The sequence below is a fragment of the Mustela putorius genome, unplaced genomic scaffold (assembly GCF_011764305.1).
Source record: "Mustela putorius furo isolate JIRA1106 unplaced genomic scaffold, ASM1176430v1.1 tig00003846_pilon_pilon_pilon, whole genome shotgun sequence".
NCBI lineage: Eukaryota > Metazoa > Chordata > Mammalia > Carnivora > Mustelidae > Mustela > Mustela putorius.
In genome coordinates, this window is record NW_025421999.1 from 3,226,550 (window position 1) to 3,244,025 (window position 17,476).

The window sequence follows — 17,476 nt, forward strand, 5'->3', positions numbered from 1 at the left end:
TGTTCCACTCCTTCAGCTAGTTCGTGAGAACCCGTACCAAGATAATATATTAAGAATGATGTGCCAGCATTAATTTGCACAAATTTCCTTACAACTTCACACTTATACACAGTGCTTATTTTTCTTCTTTAACACCCAAGTCTTAGAATATTCTTCAAATTCATTTGTCCTAAATTATTCTATTGTCCTTCATTATTCTAAGAGGTTTTAAGCTTCAACCTGATTTCTAAGAGCCATGGCTTAAATGCCTATCACTTTATCTCCCTCTATTCTGTCTGAGACATAATGCTATGCTTGATATATTTATTCGAAATCCCTTAAAGCAAGAATCTGTGATTGTATTATTCTCAATTATATGTAAGGACAAAATAGAGCCTGGTAAAATTCTAAAACAATCTGAGAAGAACAATTAAAAATAACAATTGAACAAATGTTGATTTAATTCATACAGCTTTTATTCTTCTTTTGGCAAACATCAGATAATATGAGCAAAATTATACTGCTCACTATAGTTACATACATTCTTTTTTGCTTTATATAAGCTTGTAAACATATGTTAAGTGGATAAAATGCTTGGCTAAAGACATATTCAAAAACTCTGATATATACTTTTCTGAGTTAGGAGAAAAGAAAGCTTATGAAACTTCCATTAGACCATAATCACACAGCAAACTAAATTAGTATATGCTGTTTTTAAATTAACATCTGCCATTTTTTAAAGACTTCAATTTTTGGTTACAGCTAAAATGATTTTTATCTGAAGTTTTAGAAAGAACAGAAGCTGACCACACAAATCTTACCCATAACCATACTGGCCATTTAAAAATAAAAAATAAAAATAAAACTATAATCAAGAGAATTCCACTCATCTTATTAGGAAAAAATAGCTACCAATAAGTTATTTTAAATATAGATGGCATTTGTAACAACTAGGTTTCATGATACTTGTCTTATTACTTCTCAATGCTTATCTTTTGATTTTAAAGTAACAGATTACTTCATAATAAAGGCAAGTATAATTAAATAATTTTATAAATTTCAGATCAAGAACTCCAAAACAGTCAGCCTTCAGAATACATTTTGTTTGGCAGACAGAATGGTTTTTCATCTGTTGAAATGGAATACCTTCAAGCAGTACTTATTTGCTCTAGCTGACTACAGTCCCTACCAGCTTCACACATGGTCACCAGCTGGACATGCGAGGCTCACACCCGGTTTTAATATTATAAAACCCAGTATCTACTTAAAAATTAGTGGCACTCATGGAGGAAAAATTCAAATATTATGAACTTGATGCTAAATCTTACTACTCATTCCTAATTTGGGAAAACTAGATCAAACCCAAAAGGACTCATTTTCATAATACTTAATTATATAACAAATTATCAATGAGACATGTTTCTATTATATGGATACTGTCATCTTAGCAGAACAGTGTTAAGGGTAACCTGAAATCAGATACAGATAAATCATTCATATCATGAAGTATTGTACACTGACTTCACTACACACAGTCATAGCTCCCAAACAGTGGCTTTCAACTTTATCCCTACATGTAACACAAACATTCTCAAGTATCTGAATTAAAGGACAGATATCATTAAAAGGGCTAACTAAAATAACAAGTAACAAAGGCTTTCTTCTAGTCCTAAAGAATGAAACAAAAAGAAAGGTTCTGTAAAACAAACTGGAAATGAGGAAGAATTTGAAGTCAGGTTGGCCTTGGACCCTTTTACATTGCTACTTCTTTCGTTTGTTCAAGCTAAAGAATAAGAGAGGCCACAAACTGTTTCTTATGGAAAAGGCTGCAAAGAAAACATATGCAGCTAAGTGAGGATGAGGAAAACATAACAAAGAATATAAAACTTTGTAGTTATAAAGCTAATCACGAATGATGGTATTGGAGCTCCTGGCTGGCTCAGGCAGTAGGGCATGCGACTCTTTATCGCAGGATCATGTGTTCAAGCCCCATGCTGGGCAAAGAGATTACTTCAAAAATAAAAAATAAAAATAAAATGTAAAAAGGAGACACTAAAAAAACTGTAAAAAAAAAAAAAAAACAACAGTGGTAGTAATTCCATTAGGAAGTTTAAGAAACAGCAAGGAGTAACAAATAAATTAGAGACAGTAATCTGATAGGTCTTTATTTGCACACAAATAAAGGCTAAAGTGTAATCCTTTAGAAGTCTGATCTGTAGGGGACACCTATTTGCCTTTGAATTTCTCATTTTTTAAACCTGATTTCCATGTGAATAAATATTTAAAAAATTTTTAAGTTATTAAAGCAAACTTTTTAGCTTCACTTTGACAGCTATATAAAAAAAGTTTCATAGTATGAATCCCATCAGTACCAAGTTACTGAAATCAGATTCATTTGTAAGCACTAATTAAATCTGCTATCACCATTACCATATAGAGATGACAAAAAGACCAAGTCATTTAATTTCTTCAAGAAAAGTAATATTAAAATGGCTACTGAAAGCTTTTACTAATAAGAACAAAATGTTTAATTTACTTTCAGTGCAGAACAGAATGTTCAGGACCTAATATTAATAAAAATATCAGCAAATATCAGGTCTGTAAGTGACATTCTCCACACTGGACTCACAAGTGTTTTTAAAATACCACTAAGCGAACACTGGTTAAAGTTTATCTCTGACACATTTTTTTAAAAAAAATCTCTTAGTAGCTTTGCCATAAAACTGATTTAAGGTAGTCATGTTTTTCAGTAATGTTAGAACAATCCAGCACTTGTAAGAATAGTCAGATCTGCACACTGTACTAAAACATAATTGTGCAACATTCTGTAAACTAGCTGCAATTTTCAGTAGCTGTGTTCACCAACTGTGTAACAGAATTGTAATGTTCTCCTAAGCCGTATGCATGTCTCATATATCTGAAATGAGAAAAGGAGAAATGAGTAGTTTAGATGAAAGTAATTCATTGTATATAAATGTTTATTATGTATATAAAACGAAACAGTCTGAATGAATCACTCCACAGGGGTATCACTCAAAGACTTCATTGACATATTACTTAAAAGTTCAACACCATTTGAAAAGCATCAGCAGTCAATAAAACCTGGTTCAATAACTCTGTAACTGAGTTTAAGTCAGGGAATACACAATCACTGGGTGGGGAGGGTAAAGCGAAATACTGAAGTGCGGAATACTCAATAGCTTAAACTTTTACCTAAATTTAAGCCATCAGTGACTGCCTTTGTAGGTTTGGCTAATTAGTACTAAAGCCAATGGCAAACTCTCCATGCTTTCAGAGAAGAATTCTCATTCATGTAAAATACTTTTACAATATAAAGAAAAAATTCCTGAAGAGTAAATAACTAGGCAACATGAATATATTTCAGCTTTTACACGCTGAAACTTAGCATTATTCATGTGAAACTAGGACAATATGAAAACTAAGGCTAAAATCTGTAACCTTTAGAAATGATTTTATTGTTAACTCATACACAAGAATAAACCACTAGGGGTTTTTTAAACAATTACCTAAATCACATATTGAAAATGCTTTCTAATTCTATTATTGCCTTTAACATAAGATAAGCATGATTAATGCAGCTAAAGATACTTTTTTCTGATTAATCATCATACACAACCAAAATATTTGAATAATTCTTTTTGTCTTAACTATGAAAAATGTAAAGTAAAAATTTCCAGGTACTTACACAAGTATTAATGGGTTTTTTGGATATTCTTCACCAACTACAATAGGAGGAGAATCTGCCTGTATTATCTCTATTGGTGTTTGCAAAATGTGAGACAAAGCTCTTAGCTATAGGAAAGAAAATGTGTTAGTAAGGAAAATAAAAAGGTCAATCTTACTCAAATCATAAAATACTGAGTATGCACAAATAGGGCAACCATCATCCAACAGGGATCTATTCTGTTCCTCACTGTACACCACAAGCCTGCCACATAGTGGACACTTAATACATATTTGTTGAAAAACAAATATAATATTTATTAAATCAAATGCATAAGTTTCAAGCCCTGGCTTCATGACAGCTTTTTAGAAATGGCAGTACCACAGTTAATGAAGTGAGAACAGGGTAGATTGGATTCATTATACTAGTCTCTCTACTTTTGAATGTTGTTTGAAAATTGCCAGTTTTTAAAAATACTATTATTGCTCAGGTACCAGACCAAATCAATTACAGTTTGGGAGGGGTTGAGAAAAAAAGAGAAGAATAGAGAAGATCAGGAGGTTTACTACTTTTTTTTAAAGCTTTTCAGATGATTCCAGTGTACCAGTGCTGATAACCACTGCTTCATAATTTTCAAAGCATAACTAGACTGATTTATGTATATGAACTATACTGTCCTTACATGGGCTTTCCATCTGATTAATTCACAATGTTAATTTCGTATCATACATTATAAAATTAGAGCCTAGGGGTGACTGGGTGGCTCAGTGGGTTAAAGCCTCTGCCTTCAGCTCAGGTCATGATCCCAGGGTCCTGGGATCGAGCCCTATATCGGGCTCTCTGCTCGGTGGGGACCCTGCCTCTGCCTGCCTCTCTGCCTACTTGTGATCTCTGTCTGTCAAATAAATAAATAAAATCCTTAAAAATAAAAAAATTAGAGCCTAAAGTCAGATGAGTAATAGTTAATAATAAGTATTGGTAGTAATATTGGTTAGACTTACTGTCCAAGGACACTAAAGCTCTTTTATGTATATTAACTCATTCAATCATCACAATAACCCCATGGAATAGGTACTACTGTTACACATTTTAAGGAGCTAGAATCTGAAGCAGAGAATGGTTAAGATGCCTGCTGTAGTTCAGCACAAGGAAATAAAATGACCTGCCATTGAACTGATTAAGTGTGCCTGTGGAACCCCAGTTCATAATTTCTTTTTTAAGATTTTTATTTATTTATTTGACAGAGATCACAAGTAGGCAGAGATGCAGGCAGAGAGAGCAAGGAGGAAGCAGGCCCCCTGCTGAGCAGAGAGCCCGATGCAGGACTCGATCCCAGGACCCTGAGATCATTACCTGAGCCAAAGGCAGAGGCTTTAACCCACTGAACCACCCAGGCGCCCCCCCCAGTTCATAAATTAAATACTTTATAGTCCTCACTCATAGTGCCCTCATCTATATATTTACCTAATTATAAGCATTCTGTCTGGAACATGGCCCTTTTAGAAAGTTTTAATAAAAGTAAGAAATTAGTTCAAGAATGTGGAGAAAATTCTATGCTGCACAACAGTAAACTTAATCCCATGCTCTATCTCATAAAATGTTCCTTTAGGACAGTTTTTTTTATACCTGAAATAACATTTTTTAAAAGCCAACCAGAATGGAGGGTGTGAAACAAGTTCTGGAAATAACCTTTCTAAATCTTTTGAAATCACCCCTTCTAAGTCTTTTGAAATCATGTAAAGAATTTCTTTTTAATAATTTAAATTTACTCCATTATGAAAACAGCATAATTATTTCAAATTAATTCATAAACCAAAAAACTTATGAATGCCCTTCAAAAGATGTTTTAAAGGTTATTTTTCCTCAAATTATTTATTTTTAATATTTTATTTATTTATTTGAGAGAGTGAGAGAGAGGACAAGCAGGTGAAGGGGCAGAGAGACAGGCAGACTCCCCACTGAGCAGGGAGCCTGATAAGGGACTCCATCCTAGGATCCTAAGATCATGACCTGAGCCCCCTAAATGCCCCTAAAGTTTTGTTCTCAACTTAAAAAGAATTGCTTGGGTCTCTAGTTCTCCTATTAATTTGTGATTCTCAAAAGAAAGCGCAAGCATCTTTACTCCTAATGTAGTCACAAAGCTACTATGAAAATTTCCTGAGTTTCAGAGACCCAGGAGAGGCATACAAAATGAATGGACATAGTTCCCTCTGGTGGTTCAGAACAGGAACAAATAGAGCACTGAGAAAAAGATTTTGAAGAAGCATTCATGCCATTTCTTCCAAAAATAAAGTTCTTGAAGTGAAATACTTTGAGCCACAAACTATTCAAGATGAGTAACCATCACTACCCAATACTAATTACACTGTTAGATTCAACCAACTGGCACCTTAGCTTACAAAGTTCTATGCATACACTTATTTAAGGTCCACAAATGACCTACCAAGTCACACAAGGCTCTTATTACCCACATTTAATTAGGAAACTTGAGCTCAGGAGGGTTGGCTGACCCCCCAAAATCACAAAACTGAAGAAGGAGAGGAAAAGCCAGGACCCAAACCCAGGACTTTCTCTCTCATCCCCTGACATTTGAATACCCCAGACTGCCTCATTACCACTTGGACCAAAGAAGTGTTCTGTTTACTTTTTTTTTTAATGAAACATAATTAACAATAAAGTAATTAAAGCTTTAAAGACAATCCTGATTAACTCCCTATATGTGACTGAACATACTGTTTTCCTACACGTGAATTTTAAGGCATTAGATACTGCTTTGGAGTCAGTCAGTCAGTATTAACTGGAATTCCAATTGTAATGTACTGTGATAGAATCTGGCCTGTAATTTCACATAAAAATACTATTTTCTATTTCTAATGTAATGGATAAGTCACTATAATAGCGATTCATCACCTGAGTCACTTAGGGTAAAATTTTACTGTACTTGAATAAAATCCTCACTTTCTGAAGTCCAGAAAATCAAATATATTGCCAGGAGCAGCATCACAAATGGAAGCCAACAGGTACAAGATTAGCCTCACCAACCCACAGATTACACACTGGGCTATTTAAAATAAAATAGTGCTTTACTTCCCAAAGATACCTAATTAAATCAAAGGTCTAAGAATGTTAACTCCCTATTTCAATCCTTCATCAGCAGAGAAATAGCAAATACATAAAGAAAAGGGATACTCAGTAACTGGGATCATCTGGAAAAGATGTCTGAATAGGACATATGGGATTCAGAAATTAAATTTCACAATCCACAAATACTGTAAGTGTTTACAAACTTACCTCAAGCTGACCTCCCCATGCAGCTGTGTTGACAATATCCTCACAGTACTTGCTAAACTCTTCTGTAGAGATAAATGGGACGATAACACTTAATTTTCATAACTCATGTTACAAGATCCCTTTAATACCTCCCACAATTCCTGATCATTACTCAAGTTGTGAACTTGAGTTCCTTCCTCTACCTGCACTCTCCAGAATTTAATCCACTTCCCATATCCACACTTAACTCGCTTCAACTTTCTACCACCTCTCCATCTGAGAGCAAAGCTATTCATTTCTGCTTCTCTCTCTCAGACTGAAGCCCAGGGACCTTAACCACCCAGCAAGACTATTCTCTGTTTACCCAAGCAACCCCCCAAACTGTCACCATATTCACCATCTTGACATGTATTTTAAAGCCCAGACCTACAACTGAAAAAATACACTGAACAACTAAAACAGTGCAGTCTTTATAAAATCAGGTCAACTGTGAGACCCCATAAGAAATGTGAGAAGAGAATTAGGATAAACGTAGAAATGACCAGAAATTCCTTTCCCAGCAATAGCACCGTACCAGAGTGCCTTCACTGTTTATTTTGAAGGCATTTACTTTATTTGCTTCAGTATCAGTTCTAGTCAAAGAAAGGGCTTCTTGGATCAGTCATAAGAGTTGGCAAACTCACAGTTTAATGGCACATCTTGAGCGTACAAACTTTTATACAGAAAGTTAAAATGGGAAAGAAATATCCTCCCTATTTAGAGGAAGGGAAAAATATTAAGGGCATCTATAGAAAAGATGGTCTGTGGGTTTGCCTCATTCACTGCTGTATCTCCAATGCTCAGAACAGTACCTAGAATAGTTCCTGGCACACAGTCGCCCTCAATAAATATCTGGTTGAATGAATAAGAAATTAAGTCTTTTATCTTTTTTTAAATTCAGCAGGCTGAGTTGCCACCTCTTTTCCACTGTCCTGCAACTCGCAGAGGTGGGGACTCCATTCAAGGAAAGCCAACCTTAACCTTCTCTTCTCCAACCCATTCTGGCCATATAACTTGCTCCCAGAGGATACTACCACACCTATAAGCTTAAGGACTAACTTCCCTCTGTTCCATCTCCGTGTCCCCCCCACACTCTGAGATTTTCACCTGCTCTCTCCTTTGCCAGTTGTGCCTTTTTTTACACCTCTCCATAAATACTTTATCTTAATTATCAAAGGTATTATAAAGAATAATAAGGCAGGTTATCAACCCATTCATTTTTGGTTTGGCAAAGTCAAATTTTGCCTAAATATTACAGCTTATTAAGAAAATTAAATCTTGGGACCCCTGGGTGGCTCAGTTGGTTAAGCAGCTGCCTTCGGCTCAGGTCATGATCCCAGCGTCCTGGGATCGAGTCCCACATCAGGCTCCTTGCTCAGCAGGGAGCCTGCTTCTGCCTCTGCCTGCCATTCTGTCTGCCTGTGCTCGCTCTCTCCCTCTCTCTGATAAATAAATAAAATCTTAAAAAAAAAAAAAATTAAATCTCCCAAAGTACAGGATAAAAGTAGGATTTAGCCTTCCCCATCTTTGTGCTTATGGTCTTTGGGCCCAATACTTCCAAAGACTAGTCAAAGCTTACCTCTATGCCCAAAATTTGTGACATGTGAACTCATAAACAATTTTTTCGATAATGATAATGAATCCTATTCCCATTTCTATCTTAAATTAAACAATATATTAAACCCCCAAATAATTAAGTGCTTAAAAGATCTTAATAAAGCAAAATGTACTAGTATATATTAAAATTATAAAAAATAATTCAGCCTAAATTTTAAGATTTTTTTTTCCCCCTCTGTAAGGACTATCACGGGTTTTTCTTATTCTCAATCCCAGGAATCATTTCAATTTAACAGCAGCAAGAAGACATAATGGTGGGGGAGGGAGGGAGACATAGTGAAGAAAAATAAATTACCTGGAGTATACATATCTCCTGTATTAGGATTTGTTAAAAATGGCAGAAAGTCTTCCACGTGGCCTTGTATATATTCAGCAGTTTGTTTTCTCAAGGCAGCCACAGTCAAGGAGCATTTCTGTTCTTTCAGCTGATCTTCAATGGCTCTATACATACAGTGGCCATCAGATGGAATCTGTTTGATTTCCAACTGCCTAGCTGCCAATATTTGAGCAAGTTTTTCACTTTCCATGTGTCTAGCTCCAGATAAGTTCTCAATTTCAGCTTCAGCTATCCTTTCTTCCCGTTCCTTTTCCAACGCAGCTTTTTTGTCCTGGGAGGAGGAGAATACAGGAAAGTTAATTTACAATAATTAGGACTATTTCACATTTATTAAGGGGATAGAAATGTAAGACTCTCAAAACTTTCTGCCGTTTTCCTCCCTTCTCCCACAAGCATTATCATACTGATGATCTCATCACTTAAGGAATTTTTTATACTACGACCTCCTTTAAGGGCAACTTCTCATCTGCATGTACCCAACACCAAGCTCTGTACTAGAACAAAAAAAGCCTTCAAATTTTTCTTTGAAGTCTATTTAAAAACTACACAAGTTTCTAAAAATCTCTACTGATTTCAAAGTACTGCCATAAGACTGAGTTATCCTAGCCCTCAAAGCAACATCATTATCATATTTATGCCAAGCTAATCCAAGCTTTTCAACTTATCATTCAACTACTGGAGCATTAACATGCTATATCACCAGTGAGGCATCAATTGCCAAAGCCTTTAGAAGAGTACAGGAATTCTATTTATCTAGCCTAAAGAAAAAAACCTGTGTGTACGTGTACACACATACACATTTAATTAAAATAAAAGATAAAAAAAATTCTTCTTATGAAAAATTAAATGCTACAGATAGACTGAAGTTCCCCTAAGGACCACTGCCAATTTCAATGCTTGCTCTAGAGGTCTGGTGAGTATCTTTGTCAATTTTTTTCCTAAGCATTTTAACAAATATAGATGTACTCATTAAAAAAATATAGAAAAAAAATTTGATCAAAAAATGATATCATATTACATTCTGCAACATGCTTTCCTTATTCAAATGTCAGAAGAGCTCTTCCCATGGCAACATATGCAAGGATGGTGTAGGAGTAGAGCAATGAGATCTGTAACATGAAGGTTGGTTAGGAAGTAGAATGAGAAGGCTAGGGGAAAAGAGAAAAAAAATCCGGACAGCTATACTAGCAAGGAACAAATCCAGAAAGTACGACATGTTTCATAGCTGAACACAGTTCATAGAAACATGTCAAAAAATGAGGTTGAGGGCAAAAAAAGGTATGTATATAGTTAATGTGTGTTAAATCTGTACATTCATAGTTTAAAAATTAGAGAGATATACACAAAATAGACTGCTTTTCTCTGGATCATAGGATTACAAAGTAAGTTGTTTTCCCCCTTCACCTATTCCCCCCCATCCACCACCCCTCTATCAACCACTAGTTTGTTCTCTGTATTTAAGGGTCTGGTTTTGTTTACAAAGTAAGTTTTGTTTTGTGCATGTGCACACGTGCACTTTTCTACATCTTTCTAATTCTCGATCATGAATATGTTTTACTTATATACAGGTCATGAATGCTTTTCAATTTTAGTATATGTGCTGCCGAAGCGAGCACTCATGAATCCTTTTCAATTTAAGAGAATAAAAATAGTTAAGTAAAATTCCACATCTTGATATTGGTAGCAAATTACAGTGAAGGATTTGGTAAACCAAGAAAAAGAAGGGAAAAGTAAAGATTTTCATGTCCCTAGCTCTCATTCCTCTTTGGGGCAGAAGAAATTAATGGAAAGGCAAATTTCAAACTTAATGTCACACACTTGAACTACTTGCCTGTTATGTGCCATGATGGAACCGAAAGTGATTTATAAATTACCTGAATCAAAATATTATTACCTCCCTGACAAAACATACACCTATTTAAGTTTGTTCCACCCAAATCCAACCATGCCAGAAGTAACACGAACAAATTTATTTCACTGCATACCTACAACTATGCATCACAGCAGCATAAAAATCTTAAAACACAAGATGGCACTGTTACTTTATGAAAGTCTAAAGAACATTTTCAGAGGGGAGAGGGAGGATAAGCACCTTGGATATCATCTAATCCAAAACCCCTCATTTTCCTCTGAGGAAACAGCACGCAGAAAGAATTCCAAAGGCCATACAGCTGGTTTAGAAGCAGAGTGGGACCAAGGACAACACAGAGCACTCCTTCTATCCAGGCACCTAAATCAGAATAAAAGTTGGAGCAGATGGGAGCTGGAGTTAATGATGTTATATACTAGTTACTAGAAGAGTGGAATTGTATACTTCTGCAAAAAACGTTTAAGCCTCTAAAATACTAATCCAAGCATTTCATTTTTGCCCTCAAGCTCTGCTTCAGTGTTACATAGCAATTGTGTTTTCTTTCTAGGCAAAAGGGGGGAAATACATTGGATTCTGTTCCCAGCCATGGACAGCTTCCCAATGGCACTAAGCACTGCAGTTTCTACAGCCTTAGTGCTGGAGACAGAATGGCAACAATTAAGTCTAATGAAAACATATATTTGAAATGAAAACAGCAATTAACTCATAAATATATTGTCAGTAAAACTAGAGTCATGTCAATATAGTAATGCAGCAAAATAATCTCTGAAGAGAAATCGTAAGAGCTGGGTACTAGTCCTGGGTTTGTATCAAACTTTCAGTTTGCCACTAAGACAACTGGGCCTCAGCTCTCTCATTTGTGAAATAAATAAATTGAACTAGATTTCATTCCAGCTCCCAAATTTCCTGTTTCTGAAACCCAATTCTTCTAAGTTCTACTCTGGGCTCTTTTCAGCATACCAAAGAGCTTCTTCCATTGAAGCCTGATGAATTAAATAAAATACTCCCTGTGTTTTTCTAGATTCAAAGTAAGAGATTTGCTCTACAATATTCCAATAATAAATCTTCATAAAGTTTTATCAAGTTTTTCTAAGACAGAACTATATCTCTCCCAAAGACAAACACAATTAATTTATTGGCTTTTTATACCTTGGTTTTTTGGGCAAAAAAAAAAAAAAGAAAAAAAAAGTTCAGGTTTCATTTTCTTATATACTATATAAACTTTTAAGTGTTTTCAGTTCCAGAATCCTATTAATACTATTAATATAATAAAGCAATAAAAAAGTTCAGGCATTACTTCAAGGGTGTTTTCTTGCCAAGTGTTTAAGCAGCTGACCATAAAAGATACTAAGTTTTTTGAGAGTATAGTTGAAAAGGTATGCATTTCAGCTACATAGAATTTTAGGAGAAAAGTAACAAATGTTTGAGAAAAGTAAGGGAGTTTAATTTTTTGTTTTGTTGCCTGAGGGTCCAGCTGGGGATGAGTAAGATTTGATAAAGACAGGAATCAGTTGGGACCTAGGTTTTCCAGAATGAAACAGGCTACTCTAAGATGTATCAATTACTAAGTAGAGGCAGTACCAACATGTATTTTGTTATGCCCCTGCCAAGCAAAAATTCTGACCTTTGTTTTTGAGCTATAGAAACTACATGATAATTAAGGCTCTTACAAAAAGAATACACATTATAAGGAGGGAGTTAAAATAGACAACCTCCAAGATACCATGAAATCTAAATTTCATGACTCAAGAAAATAAAATCTTAACAGAAGTATGAGAAATGTTTGACAATGCAACTTAATCAACTTTCAAACAACAAAAAAAAGATACAGTCTTGGGTTGAATTTCTAAGAGGCACACTATGCAGTACTGAACACACTAAACAATGCTATCATTTGCTGACCCATTAGTTCTCCAGGTCTTGTGTTTGGGCTTTGGAAATGGTATATTATTTAATATTTCCAGTAACTCTGTAAGGTAGGTATTATTTACCCCATTTTGTACATATGAAACTGAGGTTTAGAAAAGTTAAGAATCTTACCCAAAGCCCAACAGTAAATGGGATTAAAACCTTCATATGTCTGACACCAAATACCATGCCCTATTAAAATTATGTACTACTAAATTATAAAAATGCTAAGTTAGCTAAAAATAAACATTTAAATCCTGCAAAATATCAAATGTTAGTAAAACAATATTTGAGATTAAACCTACTAGATTTAAAGCCTTTTTTCTTTTTCCAAGTGAACAGCTGTAACCTATCTAATTTCATTCCCATAATTTTGATTTCATGAACTCACTACTTTCAACAAATCAGTTTTCTTATAGCTCTCTGATGATGTAAAATTTCATGCCCAAATTTATTTTTATGCATGCTGTTTCTCCGACTCAAATATCCTATTTAATTAACTGTACTTTCTTAAAATTCCAACTCATTTTTTAGTAATTGGCACAAATGAACTTTTCCTTCTCTGACTTCTCACTGCAACTAAACATTACATAGATACCTGCATAATTCTGAGAATTTTGTACACCTGTTTATCTTAATTTCTAGATTCAAATCCTTGTTTCACCACTTAGCACCACAATTTTTAACCAAAACAGAATCACCTTAGCCCATAATTATACGATTCTGAATTATTAAATGTGGGATAATATATTTGTAAAAATATCTTTTGCACACTTTCTTTCTATCCCTACTCTTTGAGACCTGAAAATTGTACATGTTATTTTATACTGTTTAGACCTATTTTCTTCTCTTCAAAATAAGGGTAAGACTCTACTAGATTATAACTAGGACTAAATGAGGTTTCATATAATCTATAAGCCTAGCATTGTATCTGGCACATACCAAGGACTTAACAAATGTTAGTTCAGGTATTTGGCAAGAAACTCCATCTTTTTTTTTTCTATTCCTTTTGTATACAATACCTAAGATACTAATAAGCATATAGCACTAACTTAATTACTTGGTGACATGACTTTCATACCCGTCTCTTTTGTGCTTTTGATATCCGAGGTGGCTGATTCTCAAGAACCAAGTTTGAAATGTTAACAGCAACAGAATCTATCTGAAGGAAACAAAAGCATTACCAAGTTAATGGAAAATAAAGTTCTTCTTTAAGTATTAGATTATTAAATTGAAAATCACAAAGAAAGAAAATCACCAATATGTATAATACAACAATTCAAATTTGAATAACAGTACTAGGTACAATATTACATGACATGGTTTTCTTCTTCTATTTTTAAGGGAGAATTTGTCAGAGTCCCACAAAGTTCCCTTAAAGCTCTCCAAATGCTCATCCCTGCAAGCTTTCCTTCCTTCTTGAAATTCCTATTTCATTAATCTAAATACTTCCTGTAAGTGCCAACTTATAGTCTTTGAGCAGTTCACCTTTTCCTTCTCTAAAGGCTGACAGTACTTATGATATGTAAGGTCCTGTGCTAAGGTGCCTGAGTGGCTACTTTGGTTAAGTGTCAGCCTCTTCATCTCAGCTCAGGTCATAATGTCCAGCTCCGCACTCAGTGGGAAGTCTGCTTGTCCCTCCATCTGTGTGCATGATGTCCAGCTCGTATTCTCTCTCTTTCTTAAATAAATAAATAAACTCTTAAAAAAACAAAACAAAACAAAATAAGGTCCTGCACCGGATCAGTTCATTACCGCCTTCATAACCCTTTCTCCATCTCAATTAGCCAGAACCTAATGAACACTGTTGAGCTTTCTCTATCCTCTTCCGTCTACAAACTGATAACTACAGGTAGAAAAGTTAATGTATTGTTCAGATACCATAACCAATCTTAATCACCAAATGGCTATCATGTGTTTGCTGAAGTAAGAAAAAAGATGCTAGACTAATGATCAGTGTTAGTACTAGTATTTTATTACTGCAAATGTAACTTAAATTAAGTTTTTGGTATAACAAATGCATAAAGCATACAGAGGACTCTAATAAAAAAAGAGATAGCAGTCTCCAAGGCTATACCCAAATTATCAAAATATGAAAACCAGATTAAGACTTCAAAGAGTGGTTACATCAACTTTAATAAAATTAGCATTCGTGTATTTTTTCATAGGAATCTGCTGAAATCTACAAACTGCCATACTGACAATAGGCAAGATACAGAGAAGCATCTGGAAAGCAATGACATGAGAATTCAGATAGTGTTCAGAAAGAAAACAAGCTTAAGTTAATGAAAAAGATAAGAGCCCAAAGTAAAATGGTAGTTTGTATTTTAACAGTTGAAGAATATATTCAAAGAAATCTTTGAGAAGAATTCATTGAGACAGAAATCTCAAAACTGAAAATTGGAAAGCAAATAAAACTCTATCACTAACAGAAAAGATGGGGAGATAGTTAGGAATACCATGATTGCAACAACACAATTAAATATCTGGAGAATCATACCATGCTACTTGGAAATAAAATATGTTAAGGCACAGGTCAGGATCTTAATGACTAGCTAATAAGGCTAAAGAAAATGAGACCATGTTTAATACGCTGACCACTGTAAATCAGTACAGACAAGTTGTTTTCACTATCAACAGTAGACCAAGAATAAACCAAGTAAAACTAACTTATGGTAGATAAAATGTCATCCAGCCATAAGAACTTTCTATCAAAAATGGAGTAAGATTATGGACTCTGTGATCGCTAATATCCAAACCCATGTGATAAACCACCATACCACACAAAGTTTTAACAGAATTCAGATTCACATCCTGGAGTAAGACAGTCCTGATTCTGAATTCTGGCTCTGGCATTTAATAGCTGTTATGAATTCAGAAGGAAATTCTTAATCTCTGAGTCTATTTCTGCCTTGAAAAATGAGATTATCTACATTTACTTCATGGGTAATACCTCATAGTGTGTTACTAAGAAAAATTACATGAGAATAATGCACATGCTGTCTTAAAGCATTTGGCACACTATTAGCTACAATGATAAAATAAGTATTTGTTAAAAAAAGACAGTATGCTCTACTTTACCCAAGAAACAAAGTAAATTTTCATATAACCTGAACATGATTTCATATTTGCTGTCCCACTTGATTCTTACAGAATCTTGTGCTAAACAGCTAAAGTATTTGTATCATATTATAAGTGGAGAATTTTATGCTTAGGAAGTAACTTAACCAAGTTAGCCATACTATTTAATGGCAATTCTGGGGCTAGAAGTCTGATCTTCCAACTTTCACTTGGTGAAGATTCCTCTGGTCCACTTTTCCATCGGTTCATTTGGGGGGCAAGTACATAGTTGAAGTGTACGTTTTTTTCTGACCTCCCTTACAAAAACACATTACCAAGTAAACCTTGTCACAGAAATATTAATGAAAAGTAATGCATGAGCATGATTTTGTAACTTCCTTTCCCTCTAATTATATGATTTCATATAGTGAACAGTTTCTTAGAGGTGGACAGTAGCTTTCAGATGCTGTAGGCAAAGAGAAACATCACTTTACATACTTTACTTTCCTTAGAATTCAGCTTCAGTTGCTCCAATTCCTCCTTATGTTTCTGTTCCATTTCTGCTTCCAACTTAGCAACATCTTCAGTGAGTTGCTTCCTCCTCCTTTTGTCATTCTTGGGAACAGCATTTTTCATACCCTGAATTTTAGCTGAAAATCCACCAAAAATCATTAAGTCAACAACCCAGAGATTGAGAGGAAATGAGAAATAGGGACAATAGGGGATGGTAAGGGGAGAAGGGCGTACACAAGTAATGTAAGCTAAGAACAGTAATTACATAACAATCAGACATTTAGGGCGTACACAAGTAATGTAAGCTAAGAACAGTAATTACATAACAATCAGACATTTACAGAGAAGAGCCCAGATGAGGGAGAGAGCACCTCAAAAAAAAAAAAAAAATTCTCATTAACAAAACGTACCTCTGTTTAGTTTAGTGTGATAGGGAGTTTAAAAAAAAAAAAAAAGACTCTAGTTTTAAATCTCTCAAGCATCCCTTTTGAGTCCTCAAAATCGAAGTGAGGTATTTCAAAACGCGTCCATTAGCGCCCAGTATCAGTAGCTGCTTAGGAACAGAAAAGGGAGACAGGGGAGGGGTGAACAATCTGGGCCCAACACGAATTCTCAGACTCCAGCACCCGGCGGTGGCGTGGGGAAGAGAGGACGCGGTGGACCTGAGAAAAGGAAGCTTCTGAAGATTCGGCGGATTAAGGGACCATCGGGCCAGGGGATTAGAAGGGGTGAGGCCACTGGCTACTTTGGGAAAGCCTAAGAGGATCCAGATCAGAAGCCTCTCGAGATTCCGCAGAACCGACCCACCACGCGCCCTTTCCTGGGTCCGAGAGATTTCTAGGTTCCCATTCCCTCGTCACCTTGCAACTCCTTCTTCTCTTTGCGATGCCTTCTCATTAGCTGCTCCTCCTCATCAAGCTCCTCGGCTAAGACTGACTCCATGACGACCAGGTAGCCTTGCACATGCGCTGGTAGAAACCTGCACCACCGGTTACCCCGTACTTTCCACCCCTCAACCTTCACCTGGGGTGCCATTGGTCGTGCCTGGGACCCAGGCCCGCCTTCGAGGCGGTACCGGATCTAAGCCGAGTCATTGGACCGAAGGGACAGGAGATGGGATGAACGCATGCGCACTCTCAATGACCCCCAGCTCCGATGAGGCGGGAGAAGAGCGACGGCGCTTGGGGGTGTGGCCTGG

The 17,476-nt window shown here is 35.6% G+C and overlaps 1 protein-coding gene across 4 annotated transcripts; it reads right to left on the reverse strand.

The window, feature by feature from the left end:
• Nucleotides 1–433: 433 nt before the first annotated feature.
• On the reverse strand, nt 434–17,411 carry OTUD6B (OTU deubiquitinase 6B). Of its 4 annotated transcripts, none has more exons than XM_045063138.1 (7): nt 17,139–17,411; nt 16,273–16,415; nt 13,787–13,867; nt 8,886–9,198; nt 6,956–7,017; nt 3,686–3,792; nt 434–2,896 (listed from the first exon to the last, which is right to left on the reverse strand). In XM_045063138.1, exons 1-7 carry the CDS (start codon nt 17,311–17,313, stop codon nt 2,812–2,814), a joined length of 966 nt encoding a protein of 321 aa, XP_044919073.1. In that variant the 5' UTR covers nt 17,314–17,411; the 3' UTR covers nt 434–2,811. The 4 variants fall into 4 exon arrangements, with proteins under 4 accessions (XP_044919073.1, XP_004768652.1, XP_012920007.1 ...); XM_004768595.2 differs by having other exon boundaries at nt 16,264–16,415; XM_013064553.2 differs by lacking the exon at nt 13,787–13,867 and having other exon boundaries at nt 16,264–16,415.
• Between the last annotated feature and the right edge of the window lie 65 nt (nt 17,412–17,476).